The sequence below is a fragment of the Podarcis gaigeae genome (genome assembly GCF_964106915.1).
Source record: "Podarcis gaigeae genome assembly, chromosome: 16".
Classification (NCBI taxonomy): domain Eukaryota; kingdom Metazoa; phylum Chordata; class Lepidosauria; order Squamata; family Lacertidae; genus Podarcis; species Podarcis gaigeae.
In genome coordinates this window covers 17419650-17437004 of record NC_139693.1, presented here as the reverse complement: position 1 = coordinate 17437004, position 17355 = coordinate 17419650, and the positions used below count along the sequence as shown (strand labels likewise).

Sequence of the window (17355 nt, the reverse complement as noted above, 5' to 3'; positions counted from 1 at the left end):
AAACAATAATAAACAATTCCAACTGCCTTGAGCTTCCTGTGTGGCAAGGTGGAATAAAAAGGCATACAATAAAATATCATGTATTACATAAAAACATATCAGAACCAATTATGCCAAACATGATTTATTTATTTGAGGATTTATATGTGAAGTGCTCTTCGAAGCTTACATAATAAAAAAGAATTAACACTTTTCAAACATTATTTAAATCAATAATGACATGAAAAACAATATACAAAAGGCAGCAAATAAAAACTGAGTGAAATATGAGAAACTGTAATAGCAAGAGTACTATTCATATTGTCTGTCTATGTGTTCAAATTTAAAAAAATATATTACTAGAGTTGATTTATTAATTGCTTTCTAAACCATTATCTCAAAGCGATTTACATATAAAATACTGTAATTAAAAACAGTTTAAAAGTGGACACTTGTGGCAGAGACCCATTTATCCAGCTGGGAAAGCCCATTGGAACAGAAACATCTTCAGTTTTTTCTGGAAAATGCAGACATTGAGGACCTGATATATCTGGACAGGAATGCTATTCCACAGGGCAGGAGCAGCCTTACTAAAAGCCCTGGTCTGAGATACTGTAGTATCTCAAGTAACCTGGTCCTGAGCTATATAGAACCTTTTATTTTAGTACCAACACCTTGAACTTGACGTGGTAGCAAATTGGTAGCCAGTGCACATCCCACAAGCGATGTTCTATGTTGGGGGTAGTTTGCCCCCACAAGCAGCCTAGTTGCCTTCTGACATATAATCCTATAGGTAGTACCAATATTATTTCCCACACACGGCAGACAAGCCAAGAAAGAGAGGCTAGTGAGTTCTTGGCAGAGGCTGGACTTGAACTGGGGTGTTTCTGACTTCAGAGCTCACTTTCTTAGGCAGTGATCATTTTAATCTTTGGATTTAATTGTCTTACAGCATTTACAGCTTTTTAGATGATGCTGGGGAACTTTTTTGGTAGTCTGGGGGCCACATTCCCCTGAAAACAACCTTTCAGGGGCCACACGGTAGTAGTAGGTGGGGCCAGGAGCAAAAATGTACAGAGCCATGGATTACCTTTGTGCAGCAGGGCACTTTCCAGCCATGCAAAGGCCAGTGCATCTCACCACTGAGACAAGCAAGAGACTTAGTCATGGTTCAAGGACATGTCCCAGTCGGGTACCAGCACTTGAGGAAGATGCAGAGTGCAGAGAGTGGGAGGGATGTTGTCTGGAGGGAGTCCAAAAGCCGGATAGACAGGACTAGAGGGCTGCATTTGGTACTTGGACCTGAGGTTCCCCACCTCTTCTTTCAAAGCATGTCTGCGTTTGGGGGGCCCTTCTGCTCCCCCCAATTCTGCCCTGATGACACCACTGCTCTCAGCTACTTGGCTGCATCAACTGTCAATTACACGGTTCTGCTACATGTGCACAATTTTTGTGCAGGTTTCAGAATGCAGATGCTGCTGGCAGGGCATGTCGATGGACTGAATTGGGTAAAAAAAATTCCCAGCGCAGAGTTCGCGACCCTGAGTCGAGAGCCTCAGCTGCAGAAGGTTTGATCGACTGCCAGGGCAGGGTGGCGTAGCAAAGGCCCTGCATCGAGGGGGATGGTTGAGCGTGCTGAATTGTACTTGGACAAAATGCCGCCTAATTTGTATGGTCCACTTCTCCAACACCACACACACGCAGGCACACACACACACACACACACTCACACACAGAGCCCTGAGCTTTCACAGCTTCTGTATAAGCAAACACTCTCAGTGGTATCGTGTCCCGAGCCCCAAGGAGGCATCATGGAGGGGCTGCTCAGACCAGAACAAGGGGTGAGATGAGTTAGAGGAGCTACCATTGGTGACCCATTGGTGACTCCTCCTCTGCATCACACCACCGTCCCCAGGAAGTCTCCCCGGGATTCAAGACACCTTGGGACTCTCCTCAGACCGCACCTCCTATCTAGGCCACACCCCTCACTGACTATGCTCCACCCCTTCCTTGAGTGTTTTTGCTTGGCTGGAATGTGTCCTTGATGAACTGTGGTAATGCCTCTTGCTCTCCTGGATGGAGAAACCTCTGGCTTTTCCATGACACTAGCATAATTGGCAATACCAAGAGCCATATCCATTGCCCTGTCTGCTCTTGTTTCTGGCCCTCACCAGTGGCATGTGGCCCCTGGAAGATTGCTTTGGGAGGTGATGTTGACCCTTGACCTGCAGAGCAGACACATTCTATCGGCCTGAAGCCTTTATCTAGACACACCCTGCCCATCTGCTGTTATGCTTCCTAGCATTTTGTTAAGGGACAATATTGTTTTCCATTCTTTACATGACTACAGTCTTATAAGGCCTGGGTTTGCTGCCCGCAACCCTCCATTGCATCCCCAACTGCACAGCCTCAATACTGCCAAAGTGTTGGGGCTGAAAGACAGGAGTCGGGATTATTTAAGAACATGAAGAAGAGCTTGCTGATCAGACCCATGGCCCATCTAGTCCGGCATCCTGTTCTTACAGGGGCCAAACCAGATGCCTGTGGGGAACCCGCAAGCAGGACTTGCTCACAAGAGCATCGCTCCCCCCCCCTGTGGCTTCCATCAACTGGGATCCAGAAGCATTACTGCCTCTGACTGTGGAGACAGAGCATGGCTCCAGTAGCATGGCTGGTAACCATTGATCGCTTTACCTACCATGATCTTCTTATAAAGCAATCCACCTTAGAAGTCAGTGTTCTGTGTGCTTACAATAGGCTCCTCACTTAAACCTCCAGCCCCTAATGCTTTCATGGCTCAGTAGGTCATGATAGTGGGGCCAGGGCCAGGGGGTACCGCCCTGATCCAGCCTGGCCCATCTCATTGCTGTCATCTGGGCCGCAACTCATGAAGAGGCCTTCTGTGTCTGCCCTTTCCTCTCCTGCCGAGCTGCATATGCTGGTTGAACCAGTAAGTATATTCCAGGACGGACTGGATTCTGCCAGCACTAGTGGGGGCTTAAACCAGCCTAATGAGGCAACCGAGCTTTTTTTTCCTCCTTGTTAGTTAATCTAATCAGTTATTGCAGTTGCTCTTTCTGGGAAGTTTGGTGCACAGGAAGGAACTTGTACTCTCGATAGATCTTGCTGTGCAGTGGGAGGGAATTTAATGTGTTTGCACACACACGCGCAACCCTTTCCCAGCCTGCACATTACGTCTCCAATATGTCCTCTGCGCAGCCATACGCTAATGTGGCTCCTTGGGATTTGATCCATAATTCACTCATTAGAGCACGCTGCCACGGCCGTTTGAAGGAATGACACCTTTTAGCACAGAAAGCCATGATTTTTTATTTCCGGCTTGGCAGTTTTAATAAATTGCTTGCCATGGAGATTTGAATATTTATTCTCTATCCCCTCCCTCCCACCGCTTATCGCCCTCCCCAGCCTTGACAAGCGTTTTGTTGTTTTGTTATGTTTTTCTCATCTCGCTGTTTAATTTTGCAGGGGTGGAAAGAGGAGGGGGGTGGGAGAGAAGAGAGAGGAAGCATTTTCTGGTTTATTTTTTTCTTTCTCCTCTCGGATGCTGACAGCTACGCTGGAGCGATGGGAGATGGAGGGGAGCCAACGGGGTTATTAGAGCTATTTATTTGTATTTCTGTGGCACCTGGAGGAAAGCCGAAACTCCCATTGCTCACGGAGATGTGCCAGCATGTGAGCGAGGCTCTGCCGCTTCCGTGGTCTGGGTGGGTGCCACAGAGAGTGCATCCTCTGCGCAACTGTCTCTGCCCTTTCCTGGCTGGCTGCTCTCAGGTGTATGGTTCTCTCCCATTGTCAAAGGCCCAAAGATGAGAGCCTTGGAAATGGCCTCGTATCACCAGTTCAGACTGCTAGACAAATTTACAGAGGAGGAACCCATCAATGGCTACTAGCCAGGATGGCTTGACTCCTCCTCCACGGTCAGAGGCAGTAATGCTTCTGAATACCGGTTGCTGGAAGCCACAGGAGGTGAGAGGCCTCTTGTGCTTGGGTCTTGCTTGCAGATTTCCCATTCAGGCATCTGGTTGGCCACTGTGAGAACAGGATGCAGGATTAGGAGGGCCATTGGCCTGATCCTGCTGACTCTTCTTACATTCTTTCCTGGGCCAGCACTGTTCATTCTTCTGCTTTCTGAGTGTTCTTGTAGCAGGAGCACTCCACCCCTGAGCTACGATCTCTCTTGAAATGTGCAGAATGAAGGACAGAAGAAGAGTCTTGCTGGATTAGGCCATCTAGTCCAGCATGCAGTTCTCCCTGCAGCCATCCAGGTTCCTATGGGAAATTCACTAACAGGATATGAAGGTAATAGGCTTTTATTCTTTGCATTTAAACCTCCAGAGGAGATGGAGGGCGAAAGAATTCACTCCAAGCCTCCATTGTACATAACAGTCCTGGGTCAACTGACAAGTTTTCATTAGTTCCTAATTAAAATCATATCAAAATCTGTCTTCCCAAGTTCCAAACCTCAGAATCAACCTTCTCAAGACTAAATTATTATTCTTTAATATGACCATCAATGCAAACATTTCCATTTGTGCTTTGGTTGTTTGCTTACGAAGCCATTTAAAGACAGCTACCTGCAGTAAAATCAAACAATGAGAATACTGCAAAACTCAGTCTGCAAATGTATCTTGAGCTGGCTTCATTCCATACTCCCTACCCCTTGCCCCCCGTTCTGCCCACTCTAAGAAGAAGAAATACTTACAAAGTGGTCTGGGACCTGTCTCTCTATCCCTTTAACTTTTAAAATGTTTTGAGCTGCTTAGAGCAGCTCTGTGGCCAGGCTGCCACACAGTTTAAATATGCATAAAGGAATGAGGAGGCAGCCCCCTGGGTCCCTTTGTAAGTTCCTTGTGGACCTAGGCCCTTACCTACTCTGTTGAGTATGTGTCTTAATCCTCAGGTCGACATTCATATCTGTGTATGGACCTGAGGAGAGTGGAATAAGAAAGCCTGCCCCAAATGTTGCTCAAACTAGAAGCCTCCCTGACCCTAGCCCACAGCAACACTTTGTAGTAGCCAGGTACCAAGTTAAAACAGTCCAGATTCCTGGTGAAATGAGAACGTCTTGAACATTGGCCTTTGGAAAGGGCATGGATGTTTGCCAACCAACTGGTGAAACGAATATGGAAGGAACAGGATTACCAGATCAGGAGCATCCCAGACCCTGAGATATCAGGGTGCAAACCTGAGACCTGAGAGCTCAAATAACACTGCAATAATAGGCTCAGCAATGCAGATCCGGGCCAACATCCTGGCTGCTGTGTTTTGCCCTAGCTGGCTTCCGAACATCATTTGCCGTTGTTGACAGCATCAATCTGCTTTTTGGGGCTCAGCAGACCCCTTTGAAGCCCTAGCTGGAAATAAAGTTAATGACTGATTTCAAAATGGCTCCGGTTTAATGTAAAAAAAGATGGATGTTATTGGTAGGCTGTTCCAAAAACATAGCACAACACAAAGACTGTTGGAGTACTTTGAGCCTCTCAATGTTAACTTAAATCCCTCGTTTTGTGCTGTCAGGAAGAGTAAACAGAAGAGAAGCAGAGGTGAAATACAGGATTCATAACAGGAGAGAACAAAAATCAAGAACAAAAAACACTTTGGTGAAATACTGTGTTCATAGTAAATATTAAAAGGGGTCTAGTGAACACCAAATAGCCTAGCCGCCCCAAAAAAGAACAACACAAATAAGAAATCAGTGTTCCAAGTTTGCATTATGAGTGTCAACTCATAAGAACTTACAAGAAGAGTCTGTCTGTTACAGCAGGCCAATGGCCCATCTAATTCAGCATCTTTTTCTCACAGTGGCCAACCAGATGGTTCAGTGAGAAGCCTACAAACAGGACCTGAGTGGCAACAGCACTGGCCCCTCCTGCAGTTTCCAGCAACTGGTATTCAGAGGCATACTGCCTCCCAACAGGAGAGGTGGAACAATAGCCATTGTAGCTAGCAGCTATTGATAGCCTTCTCCTCCATGAATTTGTCCAGTTCTGTTCTAAAATCTTCCAATTCTGGTGACAACATAAAGCTGATTTGGAGCAGAATTAGACCCCTAGGGTAAAATTCCCCTTCACTTTGTTTCTTTTGGTGTGCACATGTGTCCCTTGGTAGTACAAAAAAATGAAATTCATGATAGAAGCAGAATGTGAAGTTAATTTTCCTTTTTCTATTTCAAGAAGTTGCTAGGGTTGAAACAGACCCTATTTTGCTCGGAGGTTTGGTAGTTCCACTTTCCCCTTGGTTTCAGTAGATGGTAGATTGGGGAATTTGATAGTTTGCAGATGCAGGACCACGTGAGCATTCCTTGGGCCCTGTTCTCGAACTATTTTTCTACAGCATCTCCAGTGGTGCTTCGCCCACCCCTGTTCATGTCTATTGAGACTGTATGACTTAGTAGAGCTTGATGGGGATTGGGTCAGGAGGAGACTTTGAGTCACTTTGCTCAGGATCTGAGGTTGAATCTACTCCATTGGCAGTGCTGGTACCAAGGGCTTGATAGTCTTCTTCTTGGTCACAGCTAAAATTGAGATACCCAGAAGGTGGGAGTGGTACCAAGAATTATCCATGCAAAATTGATATTCTTGCATTACCGGGTTGGCGGGAAAATGCAACACATAATGGCAGAGTGTTGGAGGGTTTAGTGGACCATGGAAGGTGTGAAGCTGGGAGGTGTCCCTTGACCTTCTTTACTAACACTGAGGTATCTGGTGTTACACCCCAGGACTGCACGTGATTTGTTCTGGCAGGGTGGTAGGTATAAGGAATGAAATGCTACCATGGATTTCCAATAATGTTTCATATCCAGTCCAGTATGTGTTATCAGCCTGAGTTGTATGCAGTCAAGACCAGCCTGATGCCCCCCAGATGTTTTTGGACTACAGCTCCCATCCGCCTCAGCTAGCGCAATCTGTGTCTGGGTTGTTGTTTTTGCTTGGCAGTTGTTCTGTTTGCATTTGAGAATGTCAGTAAAGGGCCATAGCTCAGTAGCAGAGCAATCTGCTTTGCATGCTGGGTTCAATCCCTGGATAGGGCTGGGAGAGAGAGGCTCCTGCCTGAATCCCTGGAGAACCTGCTGCCAGTCACTGTAGACAATACTGATCTGTATGGACCAATGGTCTGATTCAGTATAAGGTGGCTTCTTATATTCCTATTAAAATAAGTCCTTTATTCAGAACCACAAGGGCTAGGTTTTTTCTTTTTCTTTTAGGGAAGGGCTGTAGCTTAGTGGTAGAGCATCCCAGGTTCAATCCCCAATGGCATCTTCTGGTAGGGCTGGGAGAGTTCCCTCCCTGAAATCCTGGAAAGCTGCTGCAAGTCAGTGTGGACAACACTGAGCTAGATGGACAAGCTTCCTATATTCCTACTAAATAAAGTTATAAAAAACTGGAATGGTCTCCCTCAGAAGGTTGTGTTCTCTCCTTCCAGGAGGTTTTTAAGCAGAGGTTGGGTGGCCATCCGTCATGGATGCTTTAGATTAGATTCTTGCATTGCAGAGGGTTGGACTAGATGATCCTTGGAGGTCCCTTCTAACTCTACAATTCTATGATTTTATTATTATTTTTTTACAGTCAGTCTGATGCTTTGGTAGGTTAGATGGTGGTGGTGGAGCAGACCAGGGGGTGGGCAAAAGGTGTAATGTACCATAACCTCCATAGGATTTCAGAGAAATATTGTTGACCTATTGAGCAAAGCCGAGGGAGCAATGAGCAATTTTGGTTTCTCCTTAGAACATGTAACTCCTCTGAATTGCACCCCAGTGGGAAAAGCGGGCTGGCCCCCCAAACTACTTTTGTGCAGCTGGCATGCTGAAGGGTTGTGCCCGACCTGGAAATGCTGGAAGTTTTGAAGCCTAGGATTGGAAGATTGGGGAGCAGGCTGATGCCACTTTGAGAGCAGCATAGCCTGCCTGTGTGCTTCCTTTTGTGTCGATAAGCAGATTAAAGTTATCCTGCATTTTGCAGTGCTTTCTCCTCTGAACAAAAAATGAATCTTCTGAAGGTTATCTTGAACTTTGCAAACTTAAGTGTGGAAAGAGAGATAAATGATCTGAGCTGATAACCCCTTTCAAAGGGGTTAGGACCCTCCTGACCACCACCGATTGCGTTCCTCCCTAGGTAGCTGATCCCAGCTCGCCTCCTGCAGTATCAGCCTTTGTTTATCTATTGGCCAACTGCTGCCAAAGTTCGGGAGTCTCATCAGGTCCTTCCGTGTCTGGGATTCTGCCTGCAGTCCGGAGAGAGACACACAAACAGAGGGCTGAAGTATCTTTCGGATTTTCCATTGAGAGACCCACGTGGGCTGCTTCTTGTTCTTCGAGGCATCGTAAGGTGCGCAGAATTTGCAGTTTCTCGCTTTGAAGGAAGGGGTCTTGAGAACGTGAGTAGGCCAAACCACAGTGGGTCTCTTGGGTCCAAGGTGGCGCATTGGGAAAACGGAGAGGCAGGATACAAAGCCAACAGGCCTCCTGTGCTGTTTGTCCTCAGCAGTTTGTATTCTGAGGTACATTGCCTTTGAACATGGAGGTTCTATGGGACCGATAACTGCTGCTGGACCTCTGAGGACCTCAGCTTGGTGGTAGAGTGCTTGCCTTGTGTTCAGTAGACCCCAGGTTTAACCTCCCTGTCTTTGGGACTGCCTGAAACCCTAGATAGTGGCTGCCAGTCAGTGTAGGCAAAACTGAGCTAGATGGACTGGTTGTCTGACTCGGTGGAAAGGAGCACCCTATGCCTCTGGGGTTAAATTCACACTGGTGTGCTCACTTCCATCTTCTTCAAAGCTACTGCAAGCCAACATCATAGGATGACTGCAAGTTTTAGGAAGCTGCCTCATACTGAGTGAGGCCATTGGCCTGTCTTACTCAGTATTGTCTACACTGACTAGCAATGGCTCTCCAGGGTTTCAGGCAGGAGTCTCCCAGCCCTAGCTGGAGATGCCATTGGGGATTGAACCTGGAATCTTCTGCATGCCACTGAGCTATGGTCCTTGATAGCAGAAAAAGCAAATTCTGCATCCCTTTTCACTTTCCTCACCCTCACCTGCTTTGTTGCCTAACAGTTCCTTAACGACATCTAGGTTAGTGAATATTCCAGCATCTAGTGGCAATGAATTCCATAAGCTGATTATGCATTACGTGAATAAATACTTAGGCTTTTATCTGTCCTGAATACCCTGCCAATCATGGTTCCCTTTGGCTGGGTTACCCTGAATCTTCGAGAGAATAAACGAATCATTACTCTTTCTTTGGTCTCTGCGTCACTCATAATCTTTTATGAAGCTCTGCATTGGTTTGATAAGATGCAAAGCTGCGCTGTGAAGGGTTCCCTGTGTTCAGCCAACTTATGCTGAATGGGAGTTGGACCAAAAAACCGCCCTGAAGAGATGCAATTTGGCCACCAGCTTAGTGGAAGTGCTCCCCCCCCCCCCCCCGCAAGAGGTCATACCTTTTTCATGAAAGTTGGCTGTGATTTAGTTACTTTTAGAATAAATAATTTTGCCAGAGGCCCTTGAGGTGCTTTGCAATTATAATCATATGAGAGAAGCAGTTACCCAGGGCCACCCAAATCTCAGTCCAAGCCTCTCATGTTCTTAAGAACTGCCATGCTGGACGGGTCCAGAATTCTAACTAGTCAGATGCCTCTGGGAAACCCCATAAACAGCATATGGGGGTAACAGCCCCCCCCCCACCAGTTCTGCATCCCTAACACTGAGTATTCTGAGATTTACTGCAGAATTTGCATTTACCTGTCACCCTTTCCTGTGTTTCTGAAGTCCACAGCTGCAACTGTGATTCCTGTATTTCAAGGGGTTGGGCTAGATGACTCTTTAGGTCTCTTCTAATTCTACAAATTCTATGATTCTGTGAGTGTGGGTGCTTATATGGCCAAAACAAAGCGCGCGCGCACACACACACACACACACACACACACACAAAAGTAAGTATTGGGAAGCTTGGGGGAACCCCAGCATTTTCAGAAGTACAAGAGATATGTGGGTGGGGTAGGGGGAAAATCCCTAAGCAGGGATGGAAGCCAACAGCAATCTGGTGATAACTGAGCATGCTCAGTGACCCACAGAATGCTGATTGGCTGTTGCGTAAGTGTGTGTGGAATGGAATGCTTGGACGAGAGCGCACTTGGCTGGGAGGAATCCTGCACAGGAGCACCCCACGCAGCAACCTTTTGTCGCAGCTCCTGCTAATTATTCCTGATTTAGACAGTTTTAGAGCAATTTCCCATGCATTCGCTCAGACCTTTGTATGAGTCCAGGATTTCCAACAAGGGCAAGTAGATATTTTTGAGACGCTCACGAGCCACAGCAAGGATGCAATGACCATTCCTTCTTGTTTCTCCCCAGGTCCCTGAGGCATAGTGCCCCTGGCCACGTAGGTTCTGTTTAGCAAACATAATGGGTCAGACAGCTATCTTCTTTGCTTGATATTATAGTGCTTGGAGATTCCATATTGTGATGCCCTCCAGATGTTGTTGAACTCCAAATTCCATTATCTTTGACCATTGGCTATTCTGGCTGGGGGCTGATGGGAGATGGAGGCCTCATCTGCACTACACATTTAAAGCAGTATCATACAACTTTAAACAGCCATGGCATTGTAGGTTTGTAGTTTGCTGAGAGTTGCTAAAAGATCCCTATTCACCTCTCAGAGCTACAGTTCCCAGAGTTCCCTGTGAAGAGGGATAGATAGTTCAACTGTAGCTCTGTAGAGGGAATTGGGGCCTCCTAACAACTCTCAGCACACTTAACAAACTACAGTACCCAGAATTCTTTGGGAGAAGCTGTGACTGTTGAAAGTGGCACGATACTGCTTTAAATATATAGTGCAGATGGGGGCTGCATCAAGGAAGGCTGGGTACACTGCTATGAGAAAAATGAGCCATCACTATCAGTGGTGTTATCCTCCCAAGTCCCTCTTCTGATCCATAAAAGGACTAGTGCTTCAGTTTTTTCAGCTTAGAACGTGCCGAAGTGGGACAGGAGAAAGCTTGGAGCAATATTGTCTTCTTGAAGAGAGATTTGCGGGGGTGGGGGTTTGCTGCAGCTGCAGCTGCTGAGTGACTTTACCCATAACCTGGATAATTGTTTTGTTTGAAGTTTTAAGTCGTGCTCTCTCTCTTTCTGTTTCTGACTCAATCAGAAAGGTGTTAGAAGCATCTGGGAGGATCTGTGTGGGTAGGAGGGCACGCGTCTCTAAAAAATACCCTCTGCATCAAAGGAGGAAGGGATCCCACTTACCTTGTGTAAGGGATGTGCTGTTTTTGTTGCTGCTGTTTTTGCATCCTGCCTGGAACATAAAAGTTAAGAAGAGCCTGCTGGATCAGGCCAATGGCCCATCTCATCCAGCATCCTGTTCTTGCAGGGGACAACCAGATGTCCCAATGGGAAACTCACAAGCAAGACCTGAGCGCAAGAGCAAATCTCCTCTTCTGTGGTTTCCATCAGATGGTATTCAGATGCATTGCTGCCTTCGACTGTGGGAGGCTTTAAATAAGATTGGACAAATGCATGGAGCAGAAGGCTATTCAGGGCTGCAAGCCACAGTGGCTACGTTCTGCCTCTACTGTTGGGAGTCAGTGTGCCTCTGAATACCAGTTGCTGGGAATCACAGGTGGGGAGAATACTCTTGGACTCCACTCCTGCATGCAGGCTTCCCAGTTGAGGCATCTTCTTGGCCACTTTAGGAACAGGATGTTGGGCTAGGATGGGCCTTTGGCCTGATCCAGCAATGATCTTCTTACACTTTTCAGCTGCTTTTTCTTAGTAATTGTTATGATGACCCTGCAAAAGAGGTCAGCAACTTTATTCCCATATTGTAGATGGAGGAGTTGAGGCTGAGAAAGGAGGGGGCCTTGTCTAGGACTACCTATTGAGATTCCAGCTGGGGGGACTTTTGACAGTGTTACGCCAACTGACCCTGCACTATCCCTTGGCTCCGTTTCCACCTAGCTTTTTGCAAAAAAACAAAACAACAGAAAACCTTGGAAGTGTTGTGTTTTGAATCTTCTCTGTTTGCTCTAAAAAATTGCCCCTCATCTTTCATGCTTAAATTATTTTGCTTGTAGCTGTACTGTATCATTTTTCTTGTTAAATCATTTCTGTGCATCCATACTCCTCTCCTGTTATGACAATGTGGGCAGCCCTGTTGCCTGGGGCTGATGGGAGCTGGAGTCCAAAATGGCCATGCTGGCCCAGGGCTGATGGGAATTGTAGTCCAAAACAACTGGAGAGCACCAGGCTGGCAACGGTGTATTGCATGAGGTCATGTGGGGCAAAGCACAGTACCTTGATATATCTCCCAACCTCCTGTTTTGGCAGCTGACATAGTTTGTCATCTCCCAAGTGATGCCGTTGGTTCTTAAGCCAATATTGTGATCCTCATGTTATTGGCTGCCCACAGGCTGAGGCTGTAAGATCAAAGTGTGCCACTTTGTACAGTACATAAACCTGAAACGTGTGTGCTATTCACTTGTTGACTGTCCCTGTGCCTGCATGTTTTGCAGGACAAGGCAGTAGAGAGGGCTACCCTGCTTCAGACTGCGGGGGACAAAATTGCATTTGTTATTTAGATTTGTAGTCCATGTATTCAGAACAGGTTCAGAAAAAGGCAACCGAAATTATCAAGCAGGTGGAGCGACTCTCCTGTGCGGAAAAGTTGTAGCATTTGGGACTTCTCAGTTTAGAGAAAAGGAGAGTAAGAGGTGATGTGGTGGAAGTTCGCAAAATAATGCCTGGCACAGAGGAAGCGGATAGAAAGAAGTTCTCCCTCTGACATCACGCTGAAACTTAGGGATGTGCAATGAAACTGCATGTTGGAAGATTCAGGGCAGGTAAAAGAAAGTCCTTCACTCGCTCCCACAGGAGGCAGTGATGGCCACCAACTTGGGTGGTTTTAAAATAGGATTAGACAAATTCATGTTAGAGAAGGCCATCAATGGCTACTAGGCACAGTGGCTCTGCTCTGTTTCCATGATTAGAGGCAGTAATCCTTTTGAATCTGAAACCCTCAGTTGGGGAGAGAGCTCTTGTGCTTGGGTCCTGCTGGGCCTTATGTTAGTTCCTCAAACCTTGGCCATGTTGGCATGTAGCCATTTCCAATTGCCTTTGTATTGAGGTGTCATCCCACTTGCCTGATTCCCAGCTGGATGATAATTATTATGCTAGAATAATAATTGCAAGGCAAAACATGTCTCAGAACATCTATTTCTATCACGTTGAATCCTCTGTGGAGTTTCTTCTTCTTCTTTTGTATTTTTACTGACGTTGTTAAACATATTTTGGTTGTGTGGTAGGTAGGCGGGCAGGAAGGAAGGATAAGGGCTATTTGTGATGGCAAAGCTTGCTTCCAGAAGATAACATCTTGGTAGCTCATTGAGGAAAACGTCACTTCTCTTTGTCAGCTTTTTGTTCTGTGAGACAAGTCATCTGTGCAGGGATGGCCCAAGAAATTATGCCGCCTGAGGCCAAGGATAAGATGGCGACTTTCCCCATTACAGGGATGGAAGATGACCAGGCTGGCAGGTGGATGTTACTTCAGCTTCCTCCAATACACCAGAGGGCAGGAGACAGTGACCACATTCACACCACATATTTGAAGAGCTGTCATACCACTTTGAAGAGTCCCGGCTTCCCCCAAAGGATTCTGGAGCTGAATCCTGTTAAGGGTGCTGAGAGTTGCTAGGAGACCCCTATTCCCCTCCTGCTGCCACAGTTCCTGGAGTCCCCTGTGAAGAGGAATGAAAATCACTTTGGGAAAACGGAGGTGATCTGGCGGAATGAATGTTGCCTGATAAACACAGTACCTCTACAGAGCGGCTTTTTTGTGCTGTTGAAAATAGGCGGTCTTTGAACAGCTTCTTCATACTTCTCACAGAATAAGTTCAAGGAGACGCTACAGATTAAGGCCTCCTTTTCACAGCCATCCCTGACATTCTTGCCACATAATTGTGCTCATGGGAAGCTGCTGCTGCTGATAAAGCCACAGGTGAAAGGAGTAATACAAAAGGGTGATGACACATGAAGAATTCTTGCATTTTAATAGCTGTTTGCAGTGACATGCTAAAAGCCTGTGCTTTCTGACAGAGCTTGTCATGCAACATCATGGATGTTTTAGTAGAGTTTTCTGCATTGCAGGGTGTTGGACAAGGTTATCCTTGGAGCACCTTCCAACTCTACAATTCTATGATTTTATAATTGTAGCCGTGTGTGTGTGTGTGTGTGTGTGTGTGTGTGTGTGTAAGTGTGTAAATAGAGGTCTTTGTACAACGCTCAGCACCCTTAACAAACAGTTCCCAGAATTCTTGGGGGTAGCCGTGACTGCTCAAAGTGCTGTCATGGTGCTTTAAATGTATGGTGTACATGTGGCCTAGCTTAGGGAGGTTCGGAACAAGCATACACAGCTCTATCCACACCCCAACTCTCAGTATCTGCCACCTGAGGTCACAGCTTCACCCTGTCTCAGGGCAGGGCTGGCCCTGTGGAGAAGCTGACCCAACTCCCGAGTTTGCTCCAAGGCGTCTTTGGCATTAAGCAACCCTTTTGTCCTCCTTCCTTGAACCCAGTTATATGGGACAAACCAAACAGGGTTGTGCTTCTCCAGGAGGTGGGGAGAGCCCTCTTTCTGTAGCTTATCACTTAGTCCTTTCTTGTAAATGAGAAAGGTTCAGAAGGGTTTAAGTGATGCCGTTTTTCTGGTTTGGGGCCAAATGGAGGAAAGGGTAAGTTTTGAAATCTGTTGCAGAATTTGGAAGGTTGTGTACTTGGCTTGTGCAAGATTTATTTGCTCTTTCAGAGACCTTCAGGAACAAAGCCTGTTAAAATTTTCCCTTTGTGGAAGGGAGAAGAGCCCTCTTTCTTCTCCCTTCTCCTGTGCATGACCGCCTTAAGCTGGATCAGCTGACATTATTGATCCCCACCCCAAGAACATAAGATGAGCCTGATGAATCAGGTCAAAGGGGACTCATATAGTCCAGTGTCTTATTCTCACAGGGGCCAACCAGATGCCTGTGGGAAACTCACAAGCAGGATTGGAGCACAAGAGCCCTCTCCCCTCCTGTAGTTTCCAGGAGCTGGTATCCAGCGTCATTGCTGCCTCCAACAGCATAGCCAAAATGGCTACTAGCCACCGACAACCCTCTTCATGAATTTGCCCCATCCTCTTTTAAAACAGTCCAACTTGGTGGCCATCACTGCCTCCTGTTGGAATTGAGTCCCGTAGTTTAACTGTGCACTGCATGAAGAAGCACTTCCTCTCCATTTCATTTTTAGGCCCAGTGTTCCACTATAACTAAAAAATAAATAAATTACAGGTGGACAGTATGGAGGCTTATAACCTAATAATAATTATAGACATGCAAGAAAAGTAGAGGGAGGGGAAAGGGGGCATTTTCAGAATTGATGGTTGCTTATGCATCAAATAGACAACGATTTGGGAAGCAAAAGCAGTGGCTTGGGGGGGGGGGATCTGTAGTATTTTGTCCCACAAACACACGCATAAACGCTGCAAATGGTGATTATTATTTTTTGGGACCCCTGACTCCTGCTGTTTTACTATCACCAATTCTTTTTTAAAAGCAGGGTTGTTTTACACCCTGGGAATAGTTACAGCTATTACTAAACCATGCGGTGAACAGGATGTTGTTGTGATGACAGTGATGTACATCAGTGTCCCCCATCCTGGGACTCTCCAGATGTTGCTGGACTCTGATTACCAGTCCTAGCCAGTACGATCTGTGGATAGGGACAGTGGGAGTTGTGATGCAGCAACATTGGGAGGGCACCAAGTTGGGGAACACCCTATCACAACATAAGAATGTAAGAGGAGTCTGGCTGCTGGATCAGGCCAGGGGCCCATCTATCCCAGCATCCTTTTCTCTCAGTGTCCAGCCAAAACAAAACAATCTTCTGAAGGTTGGATCAGATAGTGTTGCTATTCAGAATATGGCTCAAGGAAACTGGGAGCATTGATGGCAGCATGCCTGGCCCCAAGACCTCTTGGCCGCTGAGTGGGCGCAGCTCAAGAGAAACTTCTCCCCAGCCATGATCCATTAGGATAGTCATCCCAAAATAAATGAGGGCCTGCCTTTGGCAAGTTCCCGTTTCAGTGGTGCTCACCCAGGAGATCTGTTCTCCTAAGAGGAGCCTGCTGGGTTAGGTCAGTGGTCCTTCTACTCCAGCATCCTGTTCTCACAGTGGCCAACAAGATGTCCATGTGCCAGGCCTTAGTGCCACAGCAAGTCTCCCTCTCCTGCGGTTTCTTGTAACTGATTCTCAACAACATACCACCTCCGACTGTGGAGGTAGAGCACAACCACCAGGGGTTTTGCTATCATAGCCAACTTTATTGCTGGGATAGCTCAGTTGGTAGACCATGAGACTATCCTAATGGATCATGGCTGGGGAGAAGTTTCTCTTGAGCTGCGCCCACTCAGCGGCCAAGAGGTCTTGGGGCCAGGCATGCTGCCATCAATGGGTCTTGGGCAATTCAGGGTCTTGGGCAAAAGATTACTGCATGGCAAGGGGTTGGACTAGATGACCCTTCCAACTCTACAATTCTATGCTTCTATGAAGTTCGCTGCCAACCAGGATGCCTGTGGAATGATGTCACAGTAAAGCGCAGCCTGTCTGATGACTGCATGCTGATGTCACTGAGGGCAAGTGAAGCAGTGCTGCTTTCTCTCTCTGCTCTTAAGTGACTGCTTTTCCGTCCTTTGACATGGCACCCAGAATATTGCCTGAGGGAGGCATTTGGGAGAAGGTGCCTCAGCCCTAACATACGCATTTTTAAAATTCATAGTGTAGAATTATTTTTCAAATCAAACTTCCATTGTGCTAGCCAGTGGCCGTGACATCATCCATAACTAAATATACAACAAAACCACAACCGAATCTAACAGAAACCTTTCTTACAAGGACAGATAAAATAGAGGGGAGTCACATATGGATTGTGTGAATTAGATCTCCAAGTCCTCTTTACAATTAACGGCTAACTTATCTAAATTCTTTGTCCTTATCTTCCTAGCTGCCAAGAGCATAGAGAGTGACTTTATAAGTTGTAAAATCGTTGGCATCACTCGGCAGCCACTTTCTGCTGCAGTTAAGTTGGTTTCCTGCACAAACAATGGTCTGGATTCTTTTTCTTTGTGAAATAATCCTGCCTCCAATCCTTTATTTATTTGCCTGCAGAATAGCATTACCCTGGGCTGCTAACTAGCTGTACCTTTCTCTTTCTCCCCATCCTGCAGACCAGAGTGTATGCTACATTTTTTGCTTCCCCTCGCCCGCCCCATCCCTCCTTGTGAGCAGGAGAGCCTTTCTTGGAGCAGATTTAGCAGAATGGCCAGTTTGCTA

General features: G+C 46.5%; 1 protein-coding gene across 13 annotated transcripts in view; it reads left to right on the top strand.

Moving 5' to 3' along the window:
- Window positions 1-17355, top strand: part of PC (pyruvate carboxylase) — a 260561-nt gene that overhangs the window by 50207 nt on the left and 192999 nt on the right. The window contains exon 1 of one of the 13 annotated variants that reach the window (XM_083716616.1): window positions 8190-8324. The exons of 10 other annotated variants lie outside the window; for them this stretch is intronic. Coding sequence is in view for 1 of the 3 variants with exons in the window: in XM_083716612.1 (XP_083572738.1) it covers window positions 16721-16762 (42 nt within the window). In the remaining 2 variants the exon portion in view is untranslated. Of the gene's footprint in view, window positions 1-8189; window positions 8374-16669; window positions 16763-17355 lie in introns of those variants that run through there. 2 more of the 13 variants (XM_083716615.1, XM_083716612.1) reach the window with 2 other exon arrangements.